This window comes from Lagenorhynchus albirostris, chromosome 2, assembly GCF_949774975.1.
Source record: "Lagenorhynchus albirostris chromosome 2, mLagAlb1.1, whole genome shotgun sequence".
In the NCBI taxonomy this organism is placed as follows: Eukaryota; Metazoa; Chordata; class Mammalia; order Artiodactyla; family Delphinidae; genus Lagenorhynchus; species Lagenorhynchus albirostris.
This window is the reverse complement of record NC_083096.1, coordinates 41,064,714-41,092,605: the sequence shown is the minus strand read 5'-3', so window position 1 is coordinate 41,092,605 and position 27,892 is coordinate 41,064,714. Positions and strand designations below refer to the sequence as shown.

General features: G+C 35.4%; 1 protein-coding gene across 5 annotated transcripts in view; it reads right to left on the bottom strand.

Annotated features, from left to right (window-relative positions):
- Positions 1–27,892, bottom strand: part of RPS6KC1 (ribosomal protein S6 kinase C1) — a 212,595-nt gene that overhangs the window by 133,323 nt on the left and 51,380 nt on the right. For 3 of the 5 annotated variants that reach the window (XM_060131314.1, XM_060131349.1, XM_060131322.1), the window contains exons 4-5: positions 21,296–21,411; positions 8,954–9,047 (exon numbers count right to left, since the gene is read on the bottom strand). In XM_060131314.1, coding sequence (XP_059987297.1) covers positions 8,954–9,047; positions 21,296–21,411 — 210 coding nt within the window. Of the gene's footprint in view, positions 1–8,953; positions 9,048–21,295; positions 21,412–27,892 lie in introns of those variants that run through there. The other 2 variants (XM_060131333.1, XM_060131341.1) reach the window with 2 other exon arrangements.

The window sequence follows — 27,892 nt, the reverse complement described above, 5'->3', positions numbered from 1 at the left end:
TATTACAGACTCAAATTGCTTACTTCATACGGAATAAAGTTAAGTTAGGGTAAAAACATTTACTGGCAGCTAAGCTGAAATTTCAAATCAGCTTTAGACACTACTTTGGCACTCTGTCAATATATCCTGTTTTCAGGGATTCTGGGGTTTTTTTAAATCCTTAGAACGCTCATAAAGTACTAATTTTGTTCCCTAAAAGCAACAGATCTCATTAAACCCACAATATCAGATGAAATTCACTGGACCTAGTGGAAATCTTTTCAATTCTCTGACATTTCAACTGTATAGACAGCACTTAAAATCAAAATCTCTTTATAGCAATCTACAAAATTATTTATCCACTGCTCTGAGCAATATATAAACTTTACAAGAGATTTTTTTAAATAATTTTTAAATATTTTATACATTCCATACAAGTTTATTTCCTTAAATAGTTATCATTATATAACCTGGTCCATTGAAATTAATAAACAAAGAAAAAAAATGTTTATACAGCTAATCACAAAACAAAGGAAATGTTATAGATCTTTTGTCTGCTCTCTGATGTCTTGTCACTATAACCTCCACATCATCTATCACATTGCACTGTTTCATGCTTTGCCTGATTTTCCTTTCTAACAAGAAAAATAATACCAAAGGGTAAGAGGGTAAAGTTATGTGTATTCAGTTCCTTGGCTTTTGACCATAAACATCTAGTCACATAGTCATATTTCCTCTTACTTTTCCAACCTTATTTTATTAGCAAAGGAAATTATGATTAAATGAAATTAGATCAGAAAAGTAAGACCATCAAAACACCTAGGGAGAAAGTCAGATAGTAAAATAGAGTAATAAATAAATAGTCTATACAAATTGTTTCCTTTTCAAATTCTACCTAATTCTAAATGAGTGTTTCTTTTTTTTTTAACAGATCTTTATTGGAGTATAATTGCTTTACAATGCTGTGTTAGTTTCTGTTGTACAACAAAGTGAATCAGCCATATGCATACATATATCCCCATACACCCTCCCTCTCGAGCCTCCCTCCCACCCTCCCTATCCCACCCCTCTAGGTGGTCACAAAGCACCAAGCTGATCTCCCTGTGCTATGCAGCAGCTTCCCACTAGCTATCTATTTTACATTTGGTAGTGTATATATGTCACTGCTACTCTCACTTCGCCCCAGCTTCCCCCTCCCCACCCCGTGTCCTCAAGTCCATTCTCTATGTCTACATCTTTATTCCTGCCCTGCCACTAGGTTCATCAGTACCATATTTTTTTTTTTAGATTCCATATATGTGCGTTAGCATATGGTATCTGTTTTTCTCTTTCTGACTTACTTCACTCTGTATGACAGACTCTAGGGCCATCCACCTATAAAGGAGGAATGTTTCAAAATAAGCAAACATAAAAACTAACAGGTTAGGTAGAGGAAATTTTTTAGCCTAAACAGGAGAAGCAAAAGAAAACAAAAAGACTTGTTCTGGTTTAACCTTTTTGGAGGACAATTTGGCAATGCATACCAGATGCAAAACATGCTGCTATCTTTTGTTCAGAAATTCAACAATTTATACCAGAAATAAACAGAGACGTGAAAAAAAGATCCATACATAAGAATATACATCACAAAAACTAGTGCAATTGGAAATAACAAATTCCTAATGATAGGAGATTATGGCACATCCTTATGATAAAATATTACAGTTACTAAAAATTATGTTATAGAAGAATATTTAATGCTAAAGTATTCATGCTCTATTAATCAAAAACAACAAACTGCAAAGCAGTATATATATACTATAATTCTAGTTTAAAACCACAAACACAGAAAAAAAGTCTAGGAAGGTACACTAAACATTAACAGTACTTTTCTCTGTATGCTGGGACTACAGGTGACTCTTATCATATTTGCTGTATGTGTATGACAAGTCCTTAAGGCTCTGTATGTGAAGTATATCAAAGAAGATATAGCAAGAGCTAAAACTGGGAATTTGTTTGTAAATAAAGAGATATTATACAGACATAATTTATAAAATGTATGAATCATGGCCAGCAGCCAGTGCCGAGAAACATCTAACTTAAGAGAGAAGACAGACATGACTATAAAGACAGATCTGTATACAGCAGACTAACCCCTGACACTTCTTCCTTGCTTATTTTTTTCCTTCAATTCTCCTCTTAAGATGCACCCTAATATACCTGAAAAACCTAACCCTATCATATTTCCTCAACCATACACTGCAGCTAATCTAATATTATCTGATATGTTTCTCTTCCATATTGAAGCAATTTCTACCTTCCCTTCTTCTCAATGAAGGGAATTCCCCAACCAGCTCAAGAAGAACACTCTCCATCTACCACCTCAGCAATGAATATAAAAATATAGATAGAGGTATGCAAATACTCAGTACCTAGTTTATTCATCTTATATCCTTAATAAATCTACTTAATACAGTGCTTGCTCAACTCCTTGACATCACAGTCCTGTCATTTAATCTGTTTTTTACAAAGCTACACATATAAATATCACATGAAATGGACACTAGCTCCCTGAAACCCAGAAAGTTAACAAGTAAGATAAAGAGAGCTGCAAGCAAGAAACAGGTTCTCAGTTAAGGTGAGTAGGAAGAACACTGTGGATAAGGCAGGGCAACAACTGACAATACAGAGACTGTTTGTCAAAAGTTAAACCAACTTGAAGTCAATCCATGTTTAAAGGGGCCCTCTGGGCCATCATGAGAGTAAAAGGTGCATCCTTTACCAACACCATCAAGTCAAAAACCTAAGCCTTTTTTGGAAAGGGTGGGGGGTGGAGGGGAGTCAAAGGTTCTATGAAAGCGTTCTGCCTCCAGGTTCATATCACAGAGATTCAAGTCTCAGGGCTATTAGAGGGCCCCAGGCGACTGGTTAAAAAGCAGCTTCAACAGTTCACCTACCTACCCTCACCTTCTGTGCTTTGAACCGCTCAGAGTAGGGCAGTGTAGTGTAATCTGTCTAGGATACCGTCTCTGAAAGACAGGCACTAGGGGAAAAGGTTGAGTTGCCATAGAATAAATCTTTATACTATAAGCTATCAGAAATCTGTATTTGAAGACCATCTGCAAAAAAGAGATCAGTTTCCTTTAGAACAACAGGTGGTCTCTCATGGCCAACTATATATAAAATACATGGTCTCATTATTATTAGCTGATAGCTTTCACTGAGCCCTGAAGTTCAAATATTGCCATAGTCAATGAAAGGGAATTTCTACTTTTCCTAGTAGCAATGACTCAAGCTTCACACACAAAGCAAGATTTCTAGCGAGCAGAACAAAGGTCACCCTGAGGTAGAAGACATACATATCAATCTCCATTAAGAAACGAGCCCTTATAAATATGATTTTAAGTGAATACCTAAACCTAAAAGTTGATGTTAGTCAAGATTCCTGTACCTGAATAAAGATGCAGACGTAGAGAATGATCTTGAGTACACCAGGAGGGGGAAGGGTAAGCTGGGACGAAGTGAGAGAGTGGCATGGACTTATATATACTACCAAATGTAAAACAGATAGCTAGTGGGAAGCAGCTGCATAGCACAGGGAGATCAGCTCAGTGCTTTGTGACCACCTAGAGGGGTGGGATAGGGAGGATGGGAGGGAGACGCAAGAGGGAGGAGATATGGGGATATATGTATATGTATAGCTGATTCACTTTGTTATACAGCAGAAACTACCACACCATTATAAAGCAATTATACTCCAATAGATGTAAAAATAAATAAATAAATAAATAAATAAAAATTTAAAAAATAAAAACACCCACAAAAAAAAAGTCTGTACTTGATTACCAACTCATCATTCAATAATAGCTATTGTTACTAAAAAGAACCATTCCTTTGACGTTTCACATTTTTATAATGTCTTCGATACATGTCTTTGCTTCACCGTTGAAATTTTATAAAAAGAACATCAGAATATCTACTGCATATTTGCTTGAAAAAAAGAGTAAACTCATAAAACAATAAATCAATCACAATTACAACCCTAATTGTTACTTTACTGTTGTGACCCTACTGTTACCTTATCATGAACAACAAAGATCTATGAGTTCCCTTCCACTTCTACCTAATGAACATTTTTTGCTGCTACTCTCCATAATCTACTCTGCAAATCAAACCTGTTACCAGCACATAAGTAACTCACACTGAGCTTTCTATATCAAATATGTATTCTCACTGCCTTCCCCTACATAAAATTAAATCTCATTTCAAAATAGAGTTCTGTGATTGCTATTAAATATCTGGAGTGCTGTGACTGCCTTAGACACCTGGCTTAATTTCTCTGAAATTCCAATATTTAATTGTAAGATAAGAGATTTACCTATATCATTCCCAATGTTCCTTCTATTCTAAAACCTATTCCCACAACATATTAATATCATGAATTTTTTATTTGCCCCACCCGACTGCTAAACTCTTAATATCCAACGTTATCCTCAATAGCCCTAGAGTTGTTAAGGGTCAATACTTATAATTTGTGTCATTTGTTTTATATGCACACATAACCACAATGACACATTCTCATTTGTGCTTATCTTGAGAATAATAACTTATTCTTTTTTTTCCTATTTATTTTAAACTTCTCCACCAAAGGAAATTCAGCTAATAATGGACAGTGAATAAGAGTTAAGTAGATAAGCACTTAAGAGAAAAAGGAACTTCAAACTGAATAAGCACACTCGAAAGTAATAGAGGAGGGCCTAGAATTAGCCCAGTAACAAGATTTACAGTTCTCATGGTGCCACCTAGCGGACATTTGCACTAAATTCTACTTTAGATTTAAATTACTTTTAATTAGGCTTTCTATATTTTGTCATCTTTGTGCTTACCTACATAATAGAAAGAATTATTACCCTGCCACCAAATAAATACACAAATCTTGAACTGAAAGTGATTTTAAGAGGTCCCTTATATAGACTAGCAATAGATGCTATTCTCAAAATATACATCTCATTTACTCTAAAAATAGTTAATTTAAGACCGCTTAACAGATCCTTTCTGGTGTCTACAATTGTTACAATGAGCACTTAGGGAGCTCTTACTCCACAACTTACAGGCAAAAAGAAAAAAAAAAAGGTAAATTTGACTACTCCAGGAGACATTTAAGAATATTTATTCTTAAAGATATGCTACATATAAAAAGCGGATCTCTCCATTTGTATTTGTGGTTATGATCACCTAATTATTTTCTCTTATTCGCTGCATACACCTGGAAAATGTCCCTCCCAAAACTGCAAAAGAAGTCAAGTAATGTACTAGGAAGAGGAAATGACACAGTTTACCAGATGAGCTTATACCGACATCAAAGGCTCCAATACCAAGGCCAACATGGCAGTAAAGCAACCTACATCCTTCCAACAGGCCAACAGATGAGAGAAACATATCAAGACGCTCAATTCCCAGGCACCCAGGAAACCCAGGCCAGGTTTCCACTAATGTCACAGTAACTTTACAGCTAAGTTTAAGTCAACAGAAAGATGGAATTTTATAAAGGAAATAAGATGTTAACAATCAATTAAATCTTCTTTCATCTTTGAGAAAATATAGTTTAATTTCACTGAACAAAGGAGATAAAGAGCAACCAGCATTTCATTTTAAAAACATAAAACAACATTAACGTTTTATCTAAAAACCTACTGAATTTTATAATTTTCAATTTCATATTAGATAAAATACATTTAGCAGTTAATCACCAAATTATTGGTTTTATGAAACCTTAAAGAGGTTTCCTCTATCATACTATACTATAAAATAATGAAATTTTTTTTAAATCCACTAACCCAATTCTTTACGTCTTCCTTAGAAAACTTTCTTTCAAGGTAAATTAAGTAAGACCTGTTGATTGCATTTTATGGTACTAATAAAAATGATCATCACTTAGCCTCTACATATGTTCTCTGTCACTCTAACTGAAGGACCTTGGCACAGCAGACTATATATTAAGATTTGCCCTTCTGGCCCATTCCACTGGCAAACTAAATCACAAGTATGAAAAATGAATCCACCTTCAAAACACCATTTAAAATACTACACTCAGAGGAGCTGTTACGGAGTAAATCACCTCCTCACATTTTGGCTCTGAATTCAAATCTCAAGCATTTGCCACCACAATCCCTCTACAACCTTCCATTTCACTGCATACCTGTGGGGCTTGGCTGGCTGCCAGGTTTCCCCTCTCTTTTCCTACTAGAGGCCCTCTCCCTTGTTTGTCTCTGTGGTTTGCAGACCTTTTGGTGTGAAAGTAAATCTTCCACTTGGCTAGTATGCCAGACAATCTCATGATATTTAAAAGTCATTTTTCCTCTCAAATAACAATGAATTTGCAAGTTGTCTGACACTCTGAGCTGTATTTGTCAACAGGTATCTTTCAGCAGGATTAATTAGCGAGGCATAGAATAGAGGCTTTTAAAGGGAGGGGGTAAAAAACATAAACATTAACAGCATTTCCAGTTCCATGTTTTTCATTCTTCAAGGATCACAGTGTGTTTCAGAGATGGTAATATAGTTAGAAAACTAAACTATGCACTGAAAGGATAAAATTTCAGTATTACTTTTAGGTACCATTAAGTCTTTTTCTGTGTTTTTAACAGAAATGTTGCCCCCAATTTCCCTCATAAAAGCATATTCCTAAATGATAACTGCTTCCAAGGAAAACTCAGCTTTTTGAAATGTCAGAGATAAACCCTGAAACAAATATACTCTACCTCTGCTGTAGGTAGGGTGGCCCATTCACCCTGTTTGCCCAGCTTGTTGGTTTATGCTTGTTGTCTTGGCATACAATAAGTACAGTAGCATCTTCTTTAAAGAAGTGTCTCAGTTTGGACAATAAATTATAAGCTCACCATAGCTTATAAAGTTAGAGCTATAATCTACCTTAGGTTATATCTCCTTTAATATCAATACCTTTTTATTCCGAACAGCTTCCACATTTTACAACACCATCCCAAGGAAAGTTATCCTAATAATAATGCTCCTCCCCTTCTCTCCTAAACTAAGGCAAAAGACCTCTGCACCACTCCCATCCCTGATTACCTTATACTCAAACAGGCTTCTGGGACACCCTTCTCTCACCATGGTTGACTCCTACCTAGGTAATAAAGACTTATCAAAGATATCAAAGAATATAACCATCCCCAAATCAAATACCCTTCAATTTCTGCATCAAGAAACAAAGAGAGGGCTTCCCTGGTGGTGCAGTGGTTGAGAGTCCACCTGCCGATGCAGGGGACACAGGTTCGTGCCCCGGTCCAGGAGGATCCCACATGCCGTGGAGCGGCTGGGCCCGTGAGCCATGGCCGCTGAGCCTGCGCGTCCGGAGCCTGTGCTCCGCAACGGGAGAGGCCACAACAGTGAGAGGCCCGCGTACCGCAAAAAAAAAAAAAAAAAAAAACAAAGAGAAAAGAAACATTCTGTAATTTTCAAGAACTGTACTCCTCACTGAATACTCTCCCACAAATCTTTCTAACTCTCCTACTTGTCCTCTCTTGGACATCACCAAATCAGCACATTTACAGGCAGAAAATGCCCTCTCCCTCTTTCTCAGGAGTAGGAGTATATCTCTGAGGCAACACCCAGATCAGGTTATCCCAGAAAAGTCACCCTCCAAGGAAACTAGTTCTAGAAACAAAGTCACCTTAGCATCTCAAGCAGTGATTAGATTTTCCAAAGCCTAGCAAGTATCTCAGATCAAAATAGGTCGTGGAGAATAGATTTTTTTTTTCCCAACAAACCTGATGGACTATAAAATAAAATTACTATCCACAATGTTTTTCTATGACCTTAGCTGATTCAGGATGGAGTCAAAGATATTCAGGACCCAAGGGAGACCCCTGGGCCTAAGGACCCCATACATTTCACAGAACAGTAGGTGTAAGTTAATGGACTGTGCTTTTAAGTCAATGAGAGCCATCATGAAAAATAAGAAAAGCTAATCACTTCTCAATGTGGTACCACCAAAAGAAAAATAAATTTTAAGTGCATAAGCCCACACAATGGATGGGAACTTGTTGTTCCTACCAAAACATGATGGGAATTACTGCAATAGATCTATGTCAATGTGTCTGTCACTGTATGACATCAGTACACATCCCCACAAAAACATCACTACAATGAGATCATGGCTACCTCCCATGTTAGAGTCATACACCATTCTCCTCTACCATAAATTCTTACTCATGAAAGAGATCAAGAAATATTATCTAGTCTATAATTTTTCTTTTATATAAACCAAACCTAAGCCACCTCAAACAAATCTAATTACTTATTTTTAAAGATTCCCCACCCTGTCTCCAGGTCTCTCTCTTTTTTAATTCCAAAATATTTTCTGGAAGAAAACTAGCTAAGGAAATTCAAAGACCAAAATATGTATTTTAAATCTTCATAAAAATTCAAAGATGGCTTAACAGAGGAATAAAACAAGAGATCAAGCATTCTTGAATTAAAGTGATTAAAAGTACAAAAATTGCTTTGGTTTAGACTCATGTTATTATAAAATATATCAAAAACACTAAAACTGCCTTAGATTTATTCTTTCTGGTACATGACTAAACTTTTAAAGCCAGTCTTGAAATTAATTGTCTGATAGTCAGACGCTGCTAAATAAACTTTAGCAAGGCATTCTTATACTAGACAACACAAATTCTGAACACTCATTATACCACATTTCATCAAATCTAAGAAGCCATTAATTGTAGGACAAATCATTATTTTATACATCACTGAGATAGAAAAAAGCTGTCTATTAAATGTAAGATATCATCAACTCAGTATTATGTACTCAATATCAGTGATGTTAAAACATGAGGGAAAAAAAGTATCTTAGAATTACTGAAATACTCTCAAATTCCTATATCCACCTAATTTTAGCAATGTAGCTATGATTTATAGTCTGTCACAATCAAAACCACTGAAATGAAAAAAAAAAATTTAAATCTCTTACCTTCTGTAGTACATTCAGGAACGATATCAATGAGGGAATCCGAATAAGCTTCAACGGGACCAATCAATTCAGAACCATCGTTGATTATTCCACCCTAAAAAGACCAAAGTAACTGTGCTTCATTGTCGATATGAGTATTTAAAAAAAATCAGTAATGAGAACAATGGTTATCTCATCTATGTACAAGAAGTACAAAAATGTTCATCTATTAAACTAGATTACAACTGCTTTTAAAAAATCAATAGGAATATCAATATTGGTTCATCAAATGTAACAAATGTACCACACCAAGGAAAGATGTTAATAATAGGGGAAACTGTGAGGGAGAAAGGGGAATCTATGGGAAAACGCTATACTTTCTGCATAATTTTTCTGTAAACCTAAACTGTTCTAAAACATAGCCTATTATTTAAAAATTCAACAAGAATTTTACAATGTTTTTAATAATATGTGGCTTTTTATAAAAGCATGTTATTTTAAATCTACCAAAAGTACTCATTAAAAAAAATGCAGAGGGCTTCCCTAGTGGCGCAGTGGTTGAGAGTCCGCCTGCCGATGCAGGGGACGTGGGTTCGTGCTCCGGTCTGGGAAGATCCCACATGCCACGGAGCAGCTGGGCCCGTGAGCCATGGCCGCTGGGCCTGCGCGTCCAGAGCCTGTGCTCCGCAACGGGAGAGGCCACAGCAGTGAGAGGCCCGCATACCGCAAAAAAAAAAAAAAAAAAATGCAGAAAAAGAAAAAGCCCACCAGCTAAAGTGGTGGGTATTACTCAGTATCCTTAGTAGTCACTAGTCTTTCTAATTAATGATAAATGATGGACTCTATTAGGAAGTCATTTAATTTTACCAAATTAAAAACTACAACATACAACACAGTACCTCAAGTGATCCGAGAAGTGCCTTATATTCGAGAATCATTTGAATGCAATGTACATAAGACTAAATAAATTTAAGATATTTTATTAAAGAGATACATTTTTAATAAATACAAAACTGATTTATCCATGTGACCATCATTTTAATTCTATATTTAAGTTTGAAAATTCAGGCCTGAAAAGATTATTTTCTCTTACTCTGTGTGCAACTAGAGAATGCTCTATCAGGCAAGAGGTGTAGTGTGATTTTGTGCTATGGCTTTATGGACTGAATGCTCCAATCACATATATAAAGGTTTATAACCCTTAAATAACTATAACTAATTAAAATAATAGGTCTTTAACATATTTCCTTTTACCTTCCACCCACAGTTCTATACCCCCAAACACTATTACCAGGATAGCAAAACCCAGGAGAAATACAAGACCCCTATTTCCTCTCTGTGTCAGCACAAAGAACTCAACAACTATCCTTCCCCTGCCCCTAACAACTATCTTTACCTAATCAAGTCTCCCTGCCAGTTCATCTTTAAGGAAGAGAAATTTGAAATGGTCCCTCTCAAATTAACAAATTTTACTTCCCTGAGTTTTAAGTGAACTGAAACTTTGAAAACGATTATTTTTAGAAGAATTTTTATCACATTATTCTATTTTTTAATTAAAATATTCAAATCACAGATTGTAACTGAATTTTTCTCCAAAAAGAAGAGTATCTATTCTAGACTAAGCCATCCTTTAAACAATATCCAAACCAAACCCTAAGAAAATGTAAAAGTATTCCTGAGAATTTTAGTAGGCAAATTTGATTTTAGGTATAATCTCACATAGTAGAAAGTGCCTTTCAACTATTAACTACCTCTTCCACTACCAGGTATGTGACTTTAAGTTACCTACCTATAAAAATGGAAATAATATCTACATCACTAACTCAAAGAGTTGTTAGGACTAAAAGATTTCACAGATGGAAAGTGTTTAGAACAATGTAATAAGCACTCAAATTTTTATTTGTTATTACGAGCTGATACAAGATTTGCTCATAAGATAAAAACAAAATACTGAAGAATGCAAGAAATGTTTTAGCTCATAATCCTACAGAAATTTTACTTACCTAATTTAATAAACAATATTACACAAAATAGATAATAAAGAATAAATCTTTAATGAAACAAAATAATAAAAACTGTTCTAGAGGAACTTAAGGGAAGTAGTAGGAAAATACGCCACAATTCTACTTTAAATCCCTAGTTCAAAAACATTAACCTTTTACTGTTTCTGAGTATGCAGTAAAAAGAAACTCTTATTATACAGCATCTCAAAGGTTTTGATTAATGAAGAGTCAATCTGGGGGGGAAGGAGTTCAGATATGCTGGAACATCCAAATATGGTGGTAAATCAGCAAATCCTCCCCAAAAGGCAATGATGAAACTAGAGAAAACTGTCAAAACCATTTTACATTTAAGAGCTCTGGAAATTAACCAAAAAACATAAAGCAAATGAATAAGTGGCTACTCATAAAACCACAAAAGCCCCGGTGAGAACTGTGGGGGTCTGTGACATTCTTGCCTGAGGTTGTTCACATATTCCCTCCCAGCTGGGTTGCCATGGTAATTATACAAGGGAAGACAAGCCTTAAAAACAAGTAGATCACCTGCAGAAGAGGCTGGCATGATTTAGACTTAAGCACAGAAAAAAGTTCCCCCCCCACAAAAAAAACAGTGTTACCAATAATAGTAGCAATCTTAGTGCCAAAGAAATGGCAAGAACAGTGGCTCAGCAAGCATGAAGTTGTTGTAAGCAAAGGACCAGCACATTAGCCAGACATTTAGCAGGAAGATCCAGAAAATAACATGGCCATAAGGGTTCTTAATAAGTTCTCTACCTATCCATGCAGGAAAAACCAGAGACGGATCAAGCTATCTGAAAATCCCTGGCAAACCATGAGAGGGTGCACATGCAGAGAAATGCAAGAGATCCCAAAGGAAAACAAAAGCCAGGGCAAACTTTAAAACTGCTTGAACCTTGAAAACACACAAAGAATCATCAGCATAAGGGAGAAGCATATAATGAAACAAAGTGTACAAGCAAAGGCAAATCACTGGCTGACCCAAGCTATGCTTATACAAGGCACCTAGCCAGGTTTAAAAATACAATAAAGATTTTAAGCTGAGCAGAGATATTAGCAGTCACACACTGTACATCAAACAGACTACACAGATTTAGTACAGACATGTTACTGAACACACTAATAAAACAATGGCAACAACCCTCAGGGGAAAAAAATTAGAACACAGAGTTGCTATAATATATTATCCAAATTTTTCAGTGTTCAACAACAAAATTATGAGCCATACAAAGAAAGAGTAAAGTGTGATGATGAATGGATACACAGAATGTGGTATATTCATATCCACTTAATGGAATATTATTCAGCCATCAAAAGGACTTAAGTACTGATACATGCTACAACACAGATGAACCTTGAAAACATTAAGCTATGTGAAACAAGTCAGATGCAAAAGGCCACATACTGTATGATTCCATTCATGTCCAGAATAGGCAAATCCATCAAAACAGAAAGTAAATTAGTGTTTGCTAGGGGTTGGGGCAAGTGGGGTAGGAGGGGTGAATGCTAACGGGTATAACGTTTCTTTTGGGGTGATAAAAATGTTCTGAAATTAGAGAGTAATAATGGTTTCATGACCTTGTGAACAAACTAAAAAACACTGAACTGTATGCCTTAATTGGTGCATTTTATGTAATGTGAATTAATCTCAATTTTAAGAAAAAAAGAACCAGATGAAAATGCTAGAGTTGAAAAGTATAGTAACAAAATTTTAAATTCACTAGAGAAGTTCAACAATACATTTGAGAAAGAAGAATAATCAATGAACTTGAAGATCAACAGAAACTATCCAATATGAACATCATAAGAAAAAAACTGAATAATAACAGAGAACCAGGGAGAGCTGTGGGATAATATCAAGCATACCAACTTACATGTAATAGGAGTACCACACATGAGAGAGGAAAAAGGGCTGAAAAAGAATATTTGAAGAGGTGAGGGCATAAAACTTCCAAAATTTGACAAAAATATTAATCTACAAACACAAGAAGATAAATTAAACCCAAAATAAAATAAACAGAAACAGATCAACAGCTAGTCACTGTTGAAAGACAAAGGCTAAATTCAGAAAGAAGCAACAGAAAAAGACTTATACACTGGAACTACAGTATAATTAACAGCTGACTTCACATAAAAAAACAATAAAGGGAGCTTCCCTGGTGGCGCAGTGGTTGAGAGTCCGCCTGCCGATGCAGGGGACACGGGTTCGTGCCCCGGTCCGGGAAGATCCCATATGCCACAGAGCGGCTGGGCCCGTGAGCCATGGTCGCTGAGCCTGCGCATCCGGAGCCTGTGCTCCGCAACGGGAGAGACCACAACAGTGAGAGGCCCGCATACCACACACACACAAAAAAAAACAATAAAGGACAAAAGACAGCGGAATGATAAATTCAAACTGTTAAAAAGAACAGTCAATCAATAATTCTATACATCCAGCAAACTATTCTTTTGAAATGATGAGTAAATAAAAACATTTCCAGACAAGGACTGGGAGACTCTATTGCTAGCAAACCTGCCTTGCACAAAAAAAGAAACTACAATCCTTCAAGATGAAAGGAAATGACAACATATGGTAATTCAAATCTACCTGAACAAATAACACCTAAAAAAGGAAATATGAGGGTAAATAAAAAGACTACATAAATATATGTTCTTCTCTCTTCCTCCCTTAACTCTTTGAAAAGGCATCATAACACTGTATTGTTCAGTTTACATTTGAGGTATACGATAATATAACAAAAAAGGAGGAGTTAATAGAGCTCTATGGAGCGAACTTTCTATATTTTACTGGAATTATGTTAGTATTCTTCTCAAGTAAATTGTCATAAGTTAAAGTGCATATTTTAATCCCTAGAGCAAACAGTAAGAATATAACTTTTAAAAACACACACCTAAAAAAAAAGAGTTTAAGTGGTATAATAAACAATACCTATTTAATACAAAAGGTGGTATAAAGTAGAAAAACAAAAGAACAAAAAATATGAGACATATAACAAATAGCAAAATGGCAGACAAAAGTTCAATCTCATCAATAATTAAATATAAAAGGACTAAATACCACAATCAACAACAGCAATTCGCCTACTGAATAAAAAAAACTATATATAGTTTTTTTAAACTATATATAGTGCACGTAAGAGTACCCTTTAGATTCAATAATACAGACAGAAAGCAAAAGAATAAAAGAGAAGTACCATGCAACTGTAAGAAACCTAGAGTGCCTATATTAAAATCACACAAAACAGACTAAGACAATAAATATTACTAGAAAGAGGGGCATTTCATAAGGTTGAGAAAATCAATTCATCAGGAAGATATAACCATTCTATGCCAAAAAAGCCCCAAAATAAAGTAAAAATTAACATAACTGAAAAGAAAAATAGAAAATTCAACAATAATTGGAGACTTCAATACTTCAATCTCAATAATTGCTAGAACAACTAGACAGAAAATAAGCAAGGATAAAGATGACAACACTATCAAGTAACTTGAATTAACAGATATTTACATAAAACTCCACCTGACAACAAAATATATGCTCCTTTCAATGTTGCTAGGAAATAAATCAGGTCTCAGTAAATTTTAAAGGGATGAAATCATACAATGTATATTTTCTTTTTTTTTCTTTTTATATATTTATTTATTTGTGGCTGTGTTGAGTCTTCACTGTTACGCGTGGGCTTTCTCTAGTTGTGGCGAGTGGGGGCTACCCTTCATTGCGGTGCACATACTTCTCATTGCGGTGGCTTCTCTTGGTGTGGAGCACGGGCTCTAGGCATGCGGGCTTCAGTAGTTGTGGCATGTGGGCTCAGTAGTTGTGGCTCGTGTGCTCTAGAGTGCAGGCTCAGTAGTTGTGGCACACGGGCTTGGGTGCTCCGTGGCATGTGGGATCTTCCCAGACCAGAGCTCGAACCCGTGTCCCTTTGCACTGGCAGGCAGATTCTTAACCACTGAGCTACCAGGGAAGTCCACAATGTATATTTTCTGACCACAACCACAAGAAAACAAAATTAGAAATCAACAACAGATGAAACTTTAAGAAATGCACAAATATTTGGAAATTAAAGAACATGTTTCCAAATAACCAATGGGTCAACAGAAAAATCATAAAAGTAATCAGAAAATACTTTGAACTGAATAAAAGTGAAAATAAAAAAAAAATTTATGGGATGAGGCTCAAACAATGCTAAGAAGAAAATTTATAGCTGTAAATGCCTGTTAGACAAGAAGAACCATCTCAAATCAATAACTTAAGCTTCAGATTTAAGGAATTAAAGAATTAGATAAAGAGCAAAGTAAACCCAAAGCATGTGAAAGGAAGGAAACAGAGTTTAGAACAGAAATCAGTGAAATGAAATAGAAAAATAGAGAAAAAAATCAATGAAACCAAGTTAATCCTTTGTAAAGATCAACAAAAATATCAAACTTTTAGCTAGACAGGTCAAGAAAAAATAGATAAGACACAAATTACCAAAATCATGAATGAAAGAGGGGACATCACTACCATACCTATAGAAATTTAAAACACTGGAAGGAACACTATGAACAAATTATAGAATTTAGATGAAAACTCCTAGGAAGATACAAGTTAACAAGCTGATTCAAGAAGAAAGAGAAAATTAGAATAGACCTACAACAAGAAAATGAACTGAATTAGAAATTTAAAATCTTCCCACATCAATTCCACTACTAAGATATATAACTAAGAGAAATGAAAAAATATGTCCACACAAAAACTTATATGCCAGTATTCATAACAGCATCATTCATAATAGTCAAAAGGAGAAGACAATCTATATGTACAACAACTGATGAATGGATAAACTAAATTTGGTATATCCATGGATCCATACAAAGGAATATTATAAGAAGTATAAAAAAAGGAATGAAGTATGGATACTGGCTATAACATGAATAAACCTTTAAAGTATAATGCTAAATGAAAAAATACAATTCCATTCATAATAGCAACAAAAGAATAAAATATTTAGTAATAAATTTAACAAAAGAAATGCCAGACTTACACCTGAAAATGGCAAAACATTGCTGAGACAAATTAAAGAACACAAATAAATGGTGAGTTATTTCATGTTCATAGATTAGAAGACAATATTGTTAAGATAACAATCCTCCCCAAACTGAACTACAGATTTAATAAAATTCCAATCAAAATTTCATCAGAATTTTCTGTTGATATGGACAAGCTGATACTAAAACATTTTATGAAAATTCAAAGGAATCAAAATTGCCATAACATCTTTGAAAAATACAAATAAAGTGGGAAAACTTACACTTTCTGATTTCAAAACATATTATAAAGCTACAGTAATCAAGAGAGTACGTACTGGTAAAAGAACAGACACATAGATCAACAGAAGATGTCAAAAGTCCAGAAATAAAGCGTTACGTGTACAGTCAATTCTTTCTCAGCAACAGTGCCAACATACTTCAATAGGGAAAGGACAGTCTTTTCAACAAACAGTGCTGAGACTATTTGATATTCAAGTGCCAAAAGATTAATTTAGACTGTTACTTCACAGTATACACAAAAATTAACTGAAAATGGATCACAGACTTCCAGAAAGGAATGTAGGAGAAAATTCTCTTGACTTTGGGTTAATCAAAGAGGTCTTAGATATGACAACAAAAGCATGATTCAGAAAAGAAAAAAAATGGTAAATTATACTTCATCAAAACTAAAAACTTTTGCACATCAAATGACACCATTAAGAAAATGAAAAGACAAGCCATACACTCGGAGAAAATATTTGCAAATCACGTATCTAATAAAGAACATGTATCCAGATTACATTTGGAACTCTGCCTGCCAATGCAGGGGACACGGGTTTGATCCCTGCTCCGGGAAGATCCCACATGCCACGGAGCAACTAAGCCTGGGTGCCACAACTACTGAAGCCTGCGGGCCCTAGAGCCCACGCATCACAACGAAGAGTAGCCCCCGCTCGCCGCAACTAGAGAAAGCCTGCACCTAGCAACGGAGACCCAACACAGCAAAAAGTAAATTAAAGAAAAAAAAAAAATCACACAATACCAAGTGTTGGTGAGGTTACGAAATTGAAATTAATACTACAGTGAGACACCATTATACACATAGTTATATTTTTTAAAGCACACGATACCAAGTGCTGGTGAGGTTGTAAAAGAACCAGAGCCTTCATACATTGCTGGGGAATGGTGAAGTCACTTTGGAAAACAGTTTGGCAGTTTCTTAAAAACATAAACTTACCATAAGACTCAGCAATTCCACTGCTCAATATCTATCTGATATATGTTTTCTATATGAAATGAAATTAGAACATTTTCTCACACCATATACAGAAATAAACTCAAAATGGATTAAAGACTTAAATGTTAGACTGGAAACTATAAAACTCCTAGAAGAATACACAGGTGGAACATTCTTTGACATAAATCATAGCAATATTTTTTTGGATCCATTTCCAAAGGCAAAGGAAACAAAAGCAAAAATAAACAAACGGAACCTAATTAAACTAAAAAGCTTTTGAATAGCAAAGCAAACCATCAACAAAATGAGAAGACAACCTACTGACTGGGAAAAAACACTTGCAAATGATATGACCAATAAGGGGTTAATATCCAAAATACATAAAGAGCTCATACAACTCAACATCAAAAAAACAGTCAACCCAATTAAAAAGTGGGCAGAAGACCTGAATAGACATTTTTCCAAAGACATACAGATGGCCAACAGGCACATGAAAAGATGCTTAACATCATTAACCACAAGAGAAATGCAAATCAAAACCACAATGAGACATCACCTCACCCTGTCAGAATGGCTATCATCAAAAAGACCACAAATAATAAATGTTAGTTAGCAAGTATGTGGAAAAAAGGGAACCCTGTGCACTGCTGATGGGAATGTAAATTGGTGTTGCAACTGAAGAAAACAGTGTGGAGGTTTCTCGAAAAACTAAGAACAGAACTACCATATGACCCAGCAGTTCCAATACATCCAAAAAAAAACAAAAACATAATTCAAAAAGATATATGATTTATGTCATAGAGTGTTCTGCCTATGTTTTCCTCTAAGACTTTTGTAGTGTCTGGCCTAACATTTAGGTCTTTAATCCATTTTGAGTTTATTTTTGTGTATGGTGTTAGGGAGTGTTCTAATTTCATTCTTTTCCATGTAGCTATCCAGTTTTCCCAGCACCACTTATTGAAGAGGCTGTCTTTTCTCCATTGTATACTCTTGCCTCCTTTATCAAAGATAAGGTGACCATATGTGTGTGGGTTTATCTCTGGGCTTTCTATCCTGTTCCATTGATTTATATTTCTGTTTTTGTGCCGGTACCATACTGTCTTGATCTATAGTGAGGTGCATGGACCTAGAGTCTGTCATACAGAGTGAAGTAAGTCAGAAAGAGAACAAATACCATATGCTAACACACACATATATATATATATGCAATCTAAAAAAAAATGGTTCTGATGAACCTAGGGGCAGGACAGGAATAAAGACACAGACATAGAGAACGGACTTGAGGACACAGGGAGGGGGAAGGGGAAGCTGGGATGAAGTGAGAGAGTGGCATGGACATATACACACTACCAAATGTAATATAGATAGCTAGTGGGAAGCAGCTGCACAGCACAGGGAGATCAGCTCGGTGCTTTGTGACCACCTAGAGGGGTGGGATAGGGAGGGTGGAAGGGAGACGCAAGAGGGAGGGGATATGGGTGTATAAGTATGCATATAGCGGATTCACTTTGTTGTACAGCAGAAACTAACACAACACTGTAAAGCAATTATACTCCAACAAAGATGTTTAAAAAAAAAGATATATGCACCCCAATGTTCAGAGTAGCATTATTTACAATGGGCAAGATATAGAAGCAACCTAAGTGTCCATCAACAGATGAACAGATAAAGAAGATGTGGTGTACATATACAATAGAATACTACTCAGCCATAAAAAAGGATGAAATTTTGCCATTTGCAACAACATGGATGGACTCGGAGGGTGTTATGTTTAGTGAAATAACTCAGAAAGAGAAAGACAAATACAGTATGATATCATTTATATGTGAAATCTAAAAAATAAAACAAACTGATGAATATAACAAAAAAGAAACAGACTCGGATAGAGAGAAACAGTGATTATGATTGGGGAGAGGAAAAGGGGGAGGAGCAAAATAGGAGTAGGAGATTCAGAGGTACAAACTACTATGTATAAAATAAATAAGCTACCAGGATATACCGTACAACACAGGGAATGTAGCCAATATTTTATAATGATTATAAATGGAGTAAAACCTTTAAAAATTGTGAATCACTATGTTGTACACCTGAAACTTATATAATGTTGTAAATCAACTATACCTGAATTTAAAAAAATATATATATGTGGAAAAAGAAACTTTGTTGTATGAGACAAATAAACCCTTTTCTTGTTTAAGATAATATGGTGAGTTTTGCTGTTGTTATTTTTTACCTGAAGCTAAATAACCTTCAAAGACCATATTTACTGATCTCTATGTAAAGAAACTAAGCATCACTGTTGTCATATTACCAAATCAGTATCTCTCTCCTGCCAAGCACACTGCTTAAGATATTTCCAAATATTTTCCAAGACTAGCTTGACTTCTCTTAAACTGCCCGATTTTTTCTTCCTTTCCTTTTGTTTCTCATTCCACAAAGCCTAAAAATAAGTGTCTTCCAGAAACAGTTACAATTAGGAATTCCCAGACCCAAAAGAAATAGAATGAGCAGCTAGCTTTCATTTAAATTGTTCAATCTATGATCTGACCTCTATATCCCTTTTTTAGCCCTTGGCATGTGTTAATTTCCAAGACTGCCTTTCACAATTTCTATAGAGCAATATTCTTCTTGCTTACTAATGCTGCCATGGGATTTCCCTGGTGGCACAGTGGTTAAAAACCCACCTGCCAACGCAGGGACACAGGTTCGAGCCCTGGTCCGGGAAGATCCCACATGCCACAGAGCAACTAAGCCTGTGCACCACAACTACTGAGCTTGCGCACTAGAGCCCGGGAGCCGCAACTACTGAGCCCGCGTGCTACAACTACTGAAGCCTGCGCGCCTAGAGCCCGTGCTCCACAGCAAGAGAAGCCACCACGATGAGAAGCCCGCACACCACAATGAAGAGTAGCCCCCGCTCGCCACAACTAGAGAAAGCCCACGTGCAGCAACGAAGACCCAACGCAGCCAAAAAAAATTAATTAAAAAATAATAATAAATAATGCTGCCTTTTTCTAAAAGCATAGATTTGCTGCCACATAGAAACAGCTGTATTTAGTAAAGAGCTAAATACTGTATCAATTTGACTTGGCCTTTTATCCTAAATATCTGCATTAGGTCATGAGCAGAAGCCAAATTTATCATCTCAGCCACGTCTGCAGACTAATGAAAAATTAAGCAATTAAGTCAATCAGCAAGAATCTTATTGTTACTAGAAACTTTTCTACTACTCTTTCTAAGTCGTAAGTTTATAATATCTTTCAAAAGATCAACTTCCTTCAGTAAACTAAAATAGGTCATAAAAAATAAATTCCTTTTGTAGATCCTTTTGTAAGATCCTCATATACCTTGCTGCCTATATGGTTTAAGAAATGACATATATACAATTGAGTAGATTTTTAGTTAAAGAAGGGAAAAAGTAATTATGGCACAATCATCTAGCTTTTTTCTAGAGAGCTAAATGAAATAGGAAAAGACATTAATATTATAAATAAAGACATTGATATTAACCGACAACTAGCACAGGTTCAATACAAAATAAGCTAGAAAATTATTGTTTAAAATGAAAATGAACGCAGAATGAAGGCATTACATGTCAAGAAACTTAAAACACTACTATCCAAACATCTGTGGTAATACAACTTGTACTAGTCTACCTCTTTAAGTTGTACGGTGACTATTTTTGTTCTATCTTTACATAGCTTAGTCTAATTAGAACAAATTTAATATAGACTAACAGAAAAGAAGCCTACTACTGAAAGACACCTCAAAAAGTGAAGATAACTACTGGAGTTTCATCATATTTAAACATTTTAATGTATTTCAATTATGATGGAGTAAATTAGATAATCTCTAAACCCTCAGCATCAATTTTTTTTAAATCTGTGAATCGAAAATTATATACAGTTCTACATGAGAAACAGAAGACATGCCACAGACATTGTTATTTAGCTATTAACTTCTACTTATTTTAGTGAATTATGAAATTCAAAAGTAAATGACATTTTGTTTTAAAAACAACTTGAATCTTGCTTTACTACAAATTAGAAAACAAAGACATTTAATAAAACACAAAATATTCCAGAAAGAACACCAAACCTTGAAAAAATCTTCAAGCTGTTTACTGTTATAAAGAGCAGGAATATTGGCAGAGAACTGTAGCAGATCTTCAGCACACTGTCTCCTCTCTTCAATAACCGTTTCATCAAATCGTCCTAGAATTAAATAAGAATCAACACTTAAGGAAAGAAAGATCAAACACTGATTTATGTTAGTTTATGTTCACAATTTAGAAAGCAGCAGCAGGCCTATCATTGCCTATTTGCTCTGCTTATCAGGCAACCTTCTGAAGTCAAATCTAGTCTCTACAATTGGAATCAGTAGTGCTCCCACCAGAAAAGAAAATAATGTTTCTGATAAAACAAGAGGCAGAGGTGTCAACTAGTAAATAAATAATGCAGTGATAATCTAAAGCCTGTCAATATAAAAAACCTACCATTTAAGAAGCTGGTAATTTGAAACTAAAGTTGAAAGCAGAATTAATAAAGAACTCAAATGCTTTTCTATAGTAATTTAATACTGTAATTACTCATATAATTTTCCCTTTCCCACTCTTTTTTGATTTATAAACGGAGCTGAAGAGAGAAAATTACAAGAACATCTGTATGTCAGTGGGGTCAAAAACCTCAGCTTGAAGCAAAAAGCTTTCAAGCCAAATTCCATGTGTGATGCTGTCAGTGTACATGAAAGCACACTTGTGAGAAAAAAAAGAACACACACAGCACAATGAGCTCTGGTTTGCAAGGTGATCGAAAGGTGGTTTTCAAAGAATTTTTTTTAATGATATATACAGTTTGAATGCTGATAAGACATTTTCAAATATGACCATTTTGTACTACTCTCAGATAAGATTACTGGTTGGCATTTGTCACATGCCATGTATCATACTGATTGCAATTTAGGCTCAAAAAAATACAAAATCAAAAGAGTAACACATCCCATACTTAAGTGGCTTTGCAAAATGTTAATAGAAAACTGAGGTATAAAGAGATTCCTAGTTATAGGCACCACAACTTATTGGAAATAAGTCAACTTCTTTGCAGTTATCACTACAAAGAAGCAAATGAAAGAAAGGGAGGAAAAAAAGAAACAGATGGATTAAAACAGAGCCCTCACTTGCTTTAGTCAAGCATTAAACTACATCTGAGAGTACAAAGAGAAAAGAGGGTACTTTTGCAGTGCCACACTTCCTGCAGTAGCTCAACAAGTATTTAATATAACTATAAAGTAAGGAAATTTATTTTTTACTAACTTTTTAAAATATCACCTCTATTTTCCACCCACTCAGAAACACAATTAATGATTAAATTTTGGTGTGCTAACTAAATTTGTGCCAACTCTCTACTCTCCCTTGTTTATGGGGAAATCTGTTTCAAAATGCTCAACTATACTGTAAAAACACATAATTACAAAAAAGATGTTCTAAACTAGTAAATGTCACATCTAATCCAACATACTTTAATTGAAAACCAGCCCTTATGTGTAAGATTATACTATATCCCAGCTAAAAAACTGGACATAATAAGTAGAGTTTGTGGCAAATAACAGATTGAGGTTCAAGCATTTTGATTTTAATCATGATATCACCTTAAAATGGTTAACAATGTTTTATAGAAAGTGAACAGGTTTTTTCTATGGAATGTAAATAAGCAAGGTAGCATGATCACATTAAAAATGTTTGTCAACCTAAAGATAAAAGAGAGAGAGAGAGAGATTCCTAGTTATACTACCCACGCCAAGAATTTGAAACTGAACCACTAAATACCTCAGCTCAATGTGTCTCATGCTTATGGTGAAATGTCTGCTTCATGGTAACTAAAAGAAATGGTTTTAGAGTTAGACCTGGGTTCAAACTACTTGCTCTATCATTCACTAGCTATAAAATCTTAGGCAGATTATTTCCTAATTTACAAAATGGAGAAAATGAGCAATGTACTTAAAATGAGCAGCTCCATACCAGGCACATAGTAAGCACTTAATAAACCAATCATGGTGTCTTTAAATCTTCAAATACCATCATAGTGTCTGGCATATAGAACATGCTAATATATTTTTGTTGACTGTATGAGTGAATAATAAAAGCATAGAAATACTTTCTAACACAAAGAACTATCTTACAGTGGAACATTCTATCCTAGAAGATAGTCATCTTTCACTGATAAGAAATTTTAGGGACTTCCCTGGTGGTCCAGTGGTAAAGAATCCGCCTTCCAATCAATTCCGGGTCGGGGAACTAAGATCCCACGTGCTGCAGGGAAACTAAGCCATGCACCACAACTATTGAGCATGCATGCCACAACTAGAGAGCATGTGTGCCACAAACTACAGAGCACATGCACTCTGGAACACGCATGCCACAACTACAGAGCCCACGCACTCTGGAGCCTGCGCGCCACAACCAGAGAAGAGAAAACCTGCACACCACAACTAGAGAGAAGACTGCGTGCCGCAACGAAGATCCCACGTGCCGCCAGACCCAACACAGCCAAAAACAGAAAAAGAAATTTTAACAGTGGGTCCATAAACAACTCCCTATGCTTAATGGATGGGTTACAACAATCCTACAAAACTCCACACATATGTCCACAGATACATTTTTCTAGGGAAAAGATCTGTAACTTGTATCAGCATCCTCAAAGAGCCCAGGCCCAGTAAAGGTTAGCAGGCAAGTGGCAATCAATTAGAGGATTCCTAACATTCAGTATGCTACTTCATTTACTTTGGGATAGCCAGCTGCTATCCCCATATCTGTTCTCGCCTTCTTTCTAAGTAAAATAATCCCCAATTTCTAACTAGGTACATGGCGGCCCAGGGAAAAAAAAAAAAACTATAATTTCCATCTTGCCTTGCAGTTACATGTGGACACGGACTAAATTCTGGCCAATAACATATAAACAATGGTTATTGTGCAGATTACCAGAAATCTCTTTAAGAGACAACTGATATACACCCTCACCTCCCCACCTCCCGCTTTTTCTTCTATCTCCTTTTCCCTTTCCAAGAAGGATTATGATGTGGGAGGTTAAAAATGACATAGCAACAAGGCAGGAGCTTGGATTCCTGATTACTTTGGAGCTGCCCTGCCTCCTATGCTGCCCTGCATAGCCCACCTCCAGAGCTTATGCCATGAGAAAAAAATTGACGTCTATCTGGTTTTAAGTTTTGTCACAAGTAACCAAACCTAATATAATCCATTATGCTAAATCTACTTTCCTATTAGTTCCCAGTTCATACGCAACAATTACATTAAATTAAATTCTTCCAATGACAAAAAACACATCTAAAATGACGCTGCTAGCATTCCGATCAATAATATTATCTGGAAACAAACTTCTAAGAGCCCTAACATGTAGAGCAAATTCTGTGGCCTGAAAACAATCTAAGATATTCAATCTTGGGAAAAAAACCGCAGGCCAAACAGGTTAAAATGACAGCTAAATGTCCATTATTCCTTGTTTTGCCTAAATAATAAATTAAGTATGTATCGGTGCTTATGATTATTGTCCAACATATTTATCCTGTAAACAAAAAAGTTAACTGCAGTACCTGTAAATTAGTATTTATGTGAGCATCTGCAATCTCAGAACAGAAATCCAGAAAATGCACATATTATATTATGCTTCAACCCACAAGACCACCTGATATTATCTTTAAATGAACTAACAACTTGTTGAAAAATTTTAATGAAAATCGTCCTAATATTTGATGACATCCTAAAAAAGTCTCATTTACTGGCTGAAACAAATACATAAAAAATTAGCTACTTTAATCCTAGTGTGATCAATGACTCATCCCACCTCCCTATTAAACTAGATTTAAATGCTTAAGCAACAAGCATATCACTTCTAAATAGAATAAACATGTCAAAAGTGTGTCTTTGTTATATTTCTATTGATCTATGCATTTCTGTTCCACTAAACTTGGACAAGCAGAGATGAATCAGAATATTTTTCAGAATGGAATAAAACCAAAATTAAAGGCTAATGCATTAAAAGGTTCAATTACACTGAATCCTATCATCAGAACTAATATGATGAAAGAACATGCTCACTTCTTTGTTCCTAAGATATTTCAAAATAACAACAACAAAAAACAGTATTGGCAGCACGAAGATAAGCAGATGAATTTTAATGCAGTAACTACTGGCCCTAATATATGTTACAAAGCCACCTAATTTGAAAATTAGATTAAGAGTTAGCAAGATTCTAATGGTAGACAACACACTAATGGCTATTCTCAAATTGTTAATCTTTTAATATCATCAACCTCCCTTAAAAGGCAACAACAAAGAGAAATTAATAAACAGGTGCTTCTCTTAACAGTGCTTTAAATTTCCATTCACAGGAATGGAAATTTTTTTATTTTCCTGTGAACAGAGTAGGAAATTTATACGTAATTGTGATAGAAAATGTAAAACAAATTTTTCCTGAGGTTTATTATACAATATTACATATTACATACTATATTATTTGTGTGTGAGTATGTACATATTATCTTTAAGCCACTCCACCACCTCCAAATTACTGAACAGTGGTCTGCTATTAAAAGCTGCAAAAGGAAAATTAAACCAAAACCTTCTAACAAAGCTGGTAAAGCATCGGAAATAAAGTCTCTCTCTTTGATTTATAAGCTACCTTTGAGATTTTCTCTATGTTTTTTTAATTACGTAGAACACCTCCTGAAAGCAGCGTTCACAACTTTTTTTAAATGCAAATGCTGGTGACCAAAAACTGATTATAAAAAACTAAAAGTTATCCTTGACCAGTAAGAAACTAGCCAGAAAAGCTTGGTGCTAATTCTTAACTGTATTAAAAATTCATTCGCAGAGTAAAAAGAAAAAGAGGGAGGCCAACGTTCTCAGGTGTGAATTCCCTCTAGTCAACAGCACCAAGAACATACTTCTAGTTAAACAAGCTGGATTTAAGACTCCGAGAAAGTATACTATGGGGAACCCTGAGGCATTTCACTAAGAGGGTGTTAGAAAGGACTTACAGGATTTGAGCCTGTGTTAGGTGCTTTGGGGAAAGATTCAAAGAAGTGGGGCTTTGTTTGCCCTGGCTTGGATGCTGTCAGGAAGTAGGAGTAATTCTATGATTCTGTTAATTCTATCTAATTCTATGATTCTATGATTTTAATAAATCTTACTATGAGGCAAGAAGAATGAACAGAGGCTAAGGCTGTGATTCATAAGAAAAAAAGCTGTAGTCATCACGATAGCCAGGATGAAGATATGCTTGATCATTTTTGTGATTTGAAAAATGTTTTTGTCTGTGTTCAGACATGATTACAGAGTGGTCTCGTTTTAGTCTTGATCCAAGGACACAGAGTGGCCTTGTCTAATGTTCCTGTTCTGTGAAACTGCTTACGTTCAACAGAAGAACAGCACAGCCAGGCCAACTTTAAGAAACACCAAAGTCTACCAAATAGGTAGTGTCGGGCCAGTTCTTTCTTAGATCTGTCAGGAACTGCTTTGCCTTTCTCACAGGAAATCAGAGTGTGAGGAGAGATGTAACAAAGCAAACAAAAAACAATGATCTAATCATGAGAAAACAATCAGATCAAGATTGTGAAACCTACAAAACAACTGTCTCATACTCTTTAAAAATGTCAATGTCATGAAAGACCAAAAAAAATGCATAAGGAATAGTCTAGATTAAAGAAACAAACCTAGAGGCATAATCCTGGATCCAAAAAAGAAAAAAATCTAAAAAAAAATTTTTAGAATAACTGGAAAAATCTGAATATTGACTACATATTTGATAATAGTATTATATCAATGCTAAATTCCTTGAGTGCTAAATTCCTTGAGTGCTAAATTCCTTGAATAATATGGTATTGTGACTATAGGGGAAATATGGGAAGTAGGGATGAAATGTCACAATATCTCCAACTTATTCTCAAGTGCTCCAGTAAAAAAATGATACACACACACAGAGATACAGGAAAATGTGGCAAAATGTTCATCAGTGAACTTGGACAAAAGGTATATAAGTGTTCACTACACTGTTCTTTAGCGTCTTTTGGTAAATTTGAAAATTCTACAAGTTAAAAAAAATTGGAGAAAAATAAAATGAGTTAAGTGTCATATTGGTGAGATGTAGAACCACAAGGGGAAAACAACTAACTCAGCCTAAAGGAAACAGAACTTCCTAGAAGATGAGACAGCTAAAAATCTTAAAGGCTAACCAGAACGTTCTCAGTGGAACAGTGCAACACTGAAGAAGGAGACAGAGAAAGTGCAGTATATTAGAGGAAAGGCAGACCGAGCAACAGATGAGCGATAACAGTAGCTGACGCTGTGTCAAGCACTGAGCTATACACACTACAGATATGATGCTCAGAACAGGAAGCTATAATCCCTAACTCACCAATAACAAAATAGGCTCAGACGTTAATTTGTACAAGATCACACCGTTAAGTAAATAATGGAGAGAAGATTTGGGCCTAAATCTATCTGACTCCAAAAGGCATGTTCTTTTCACTGTAACACTAGAAGAGTAACTACATATCCAATGGTTCTGTAAATTACAATAGGACTCTCTTTTGCAGCTGAGGCTTATGTACTAAAAATGTGAGAATAGCTAAAAGACAGAGATGATTAACCAACACTTCCCTCCATACAACCACAGCTGCTGC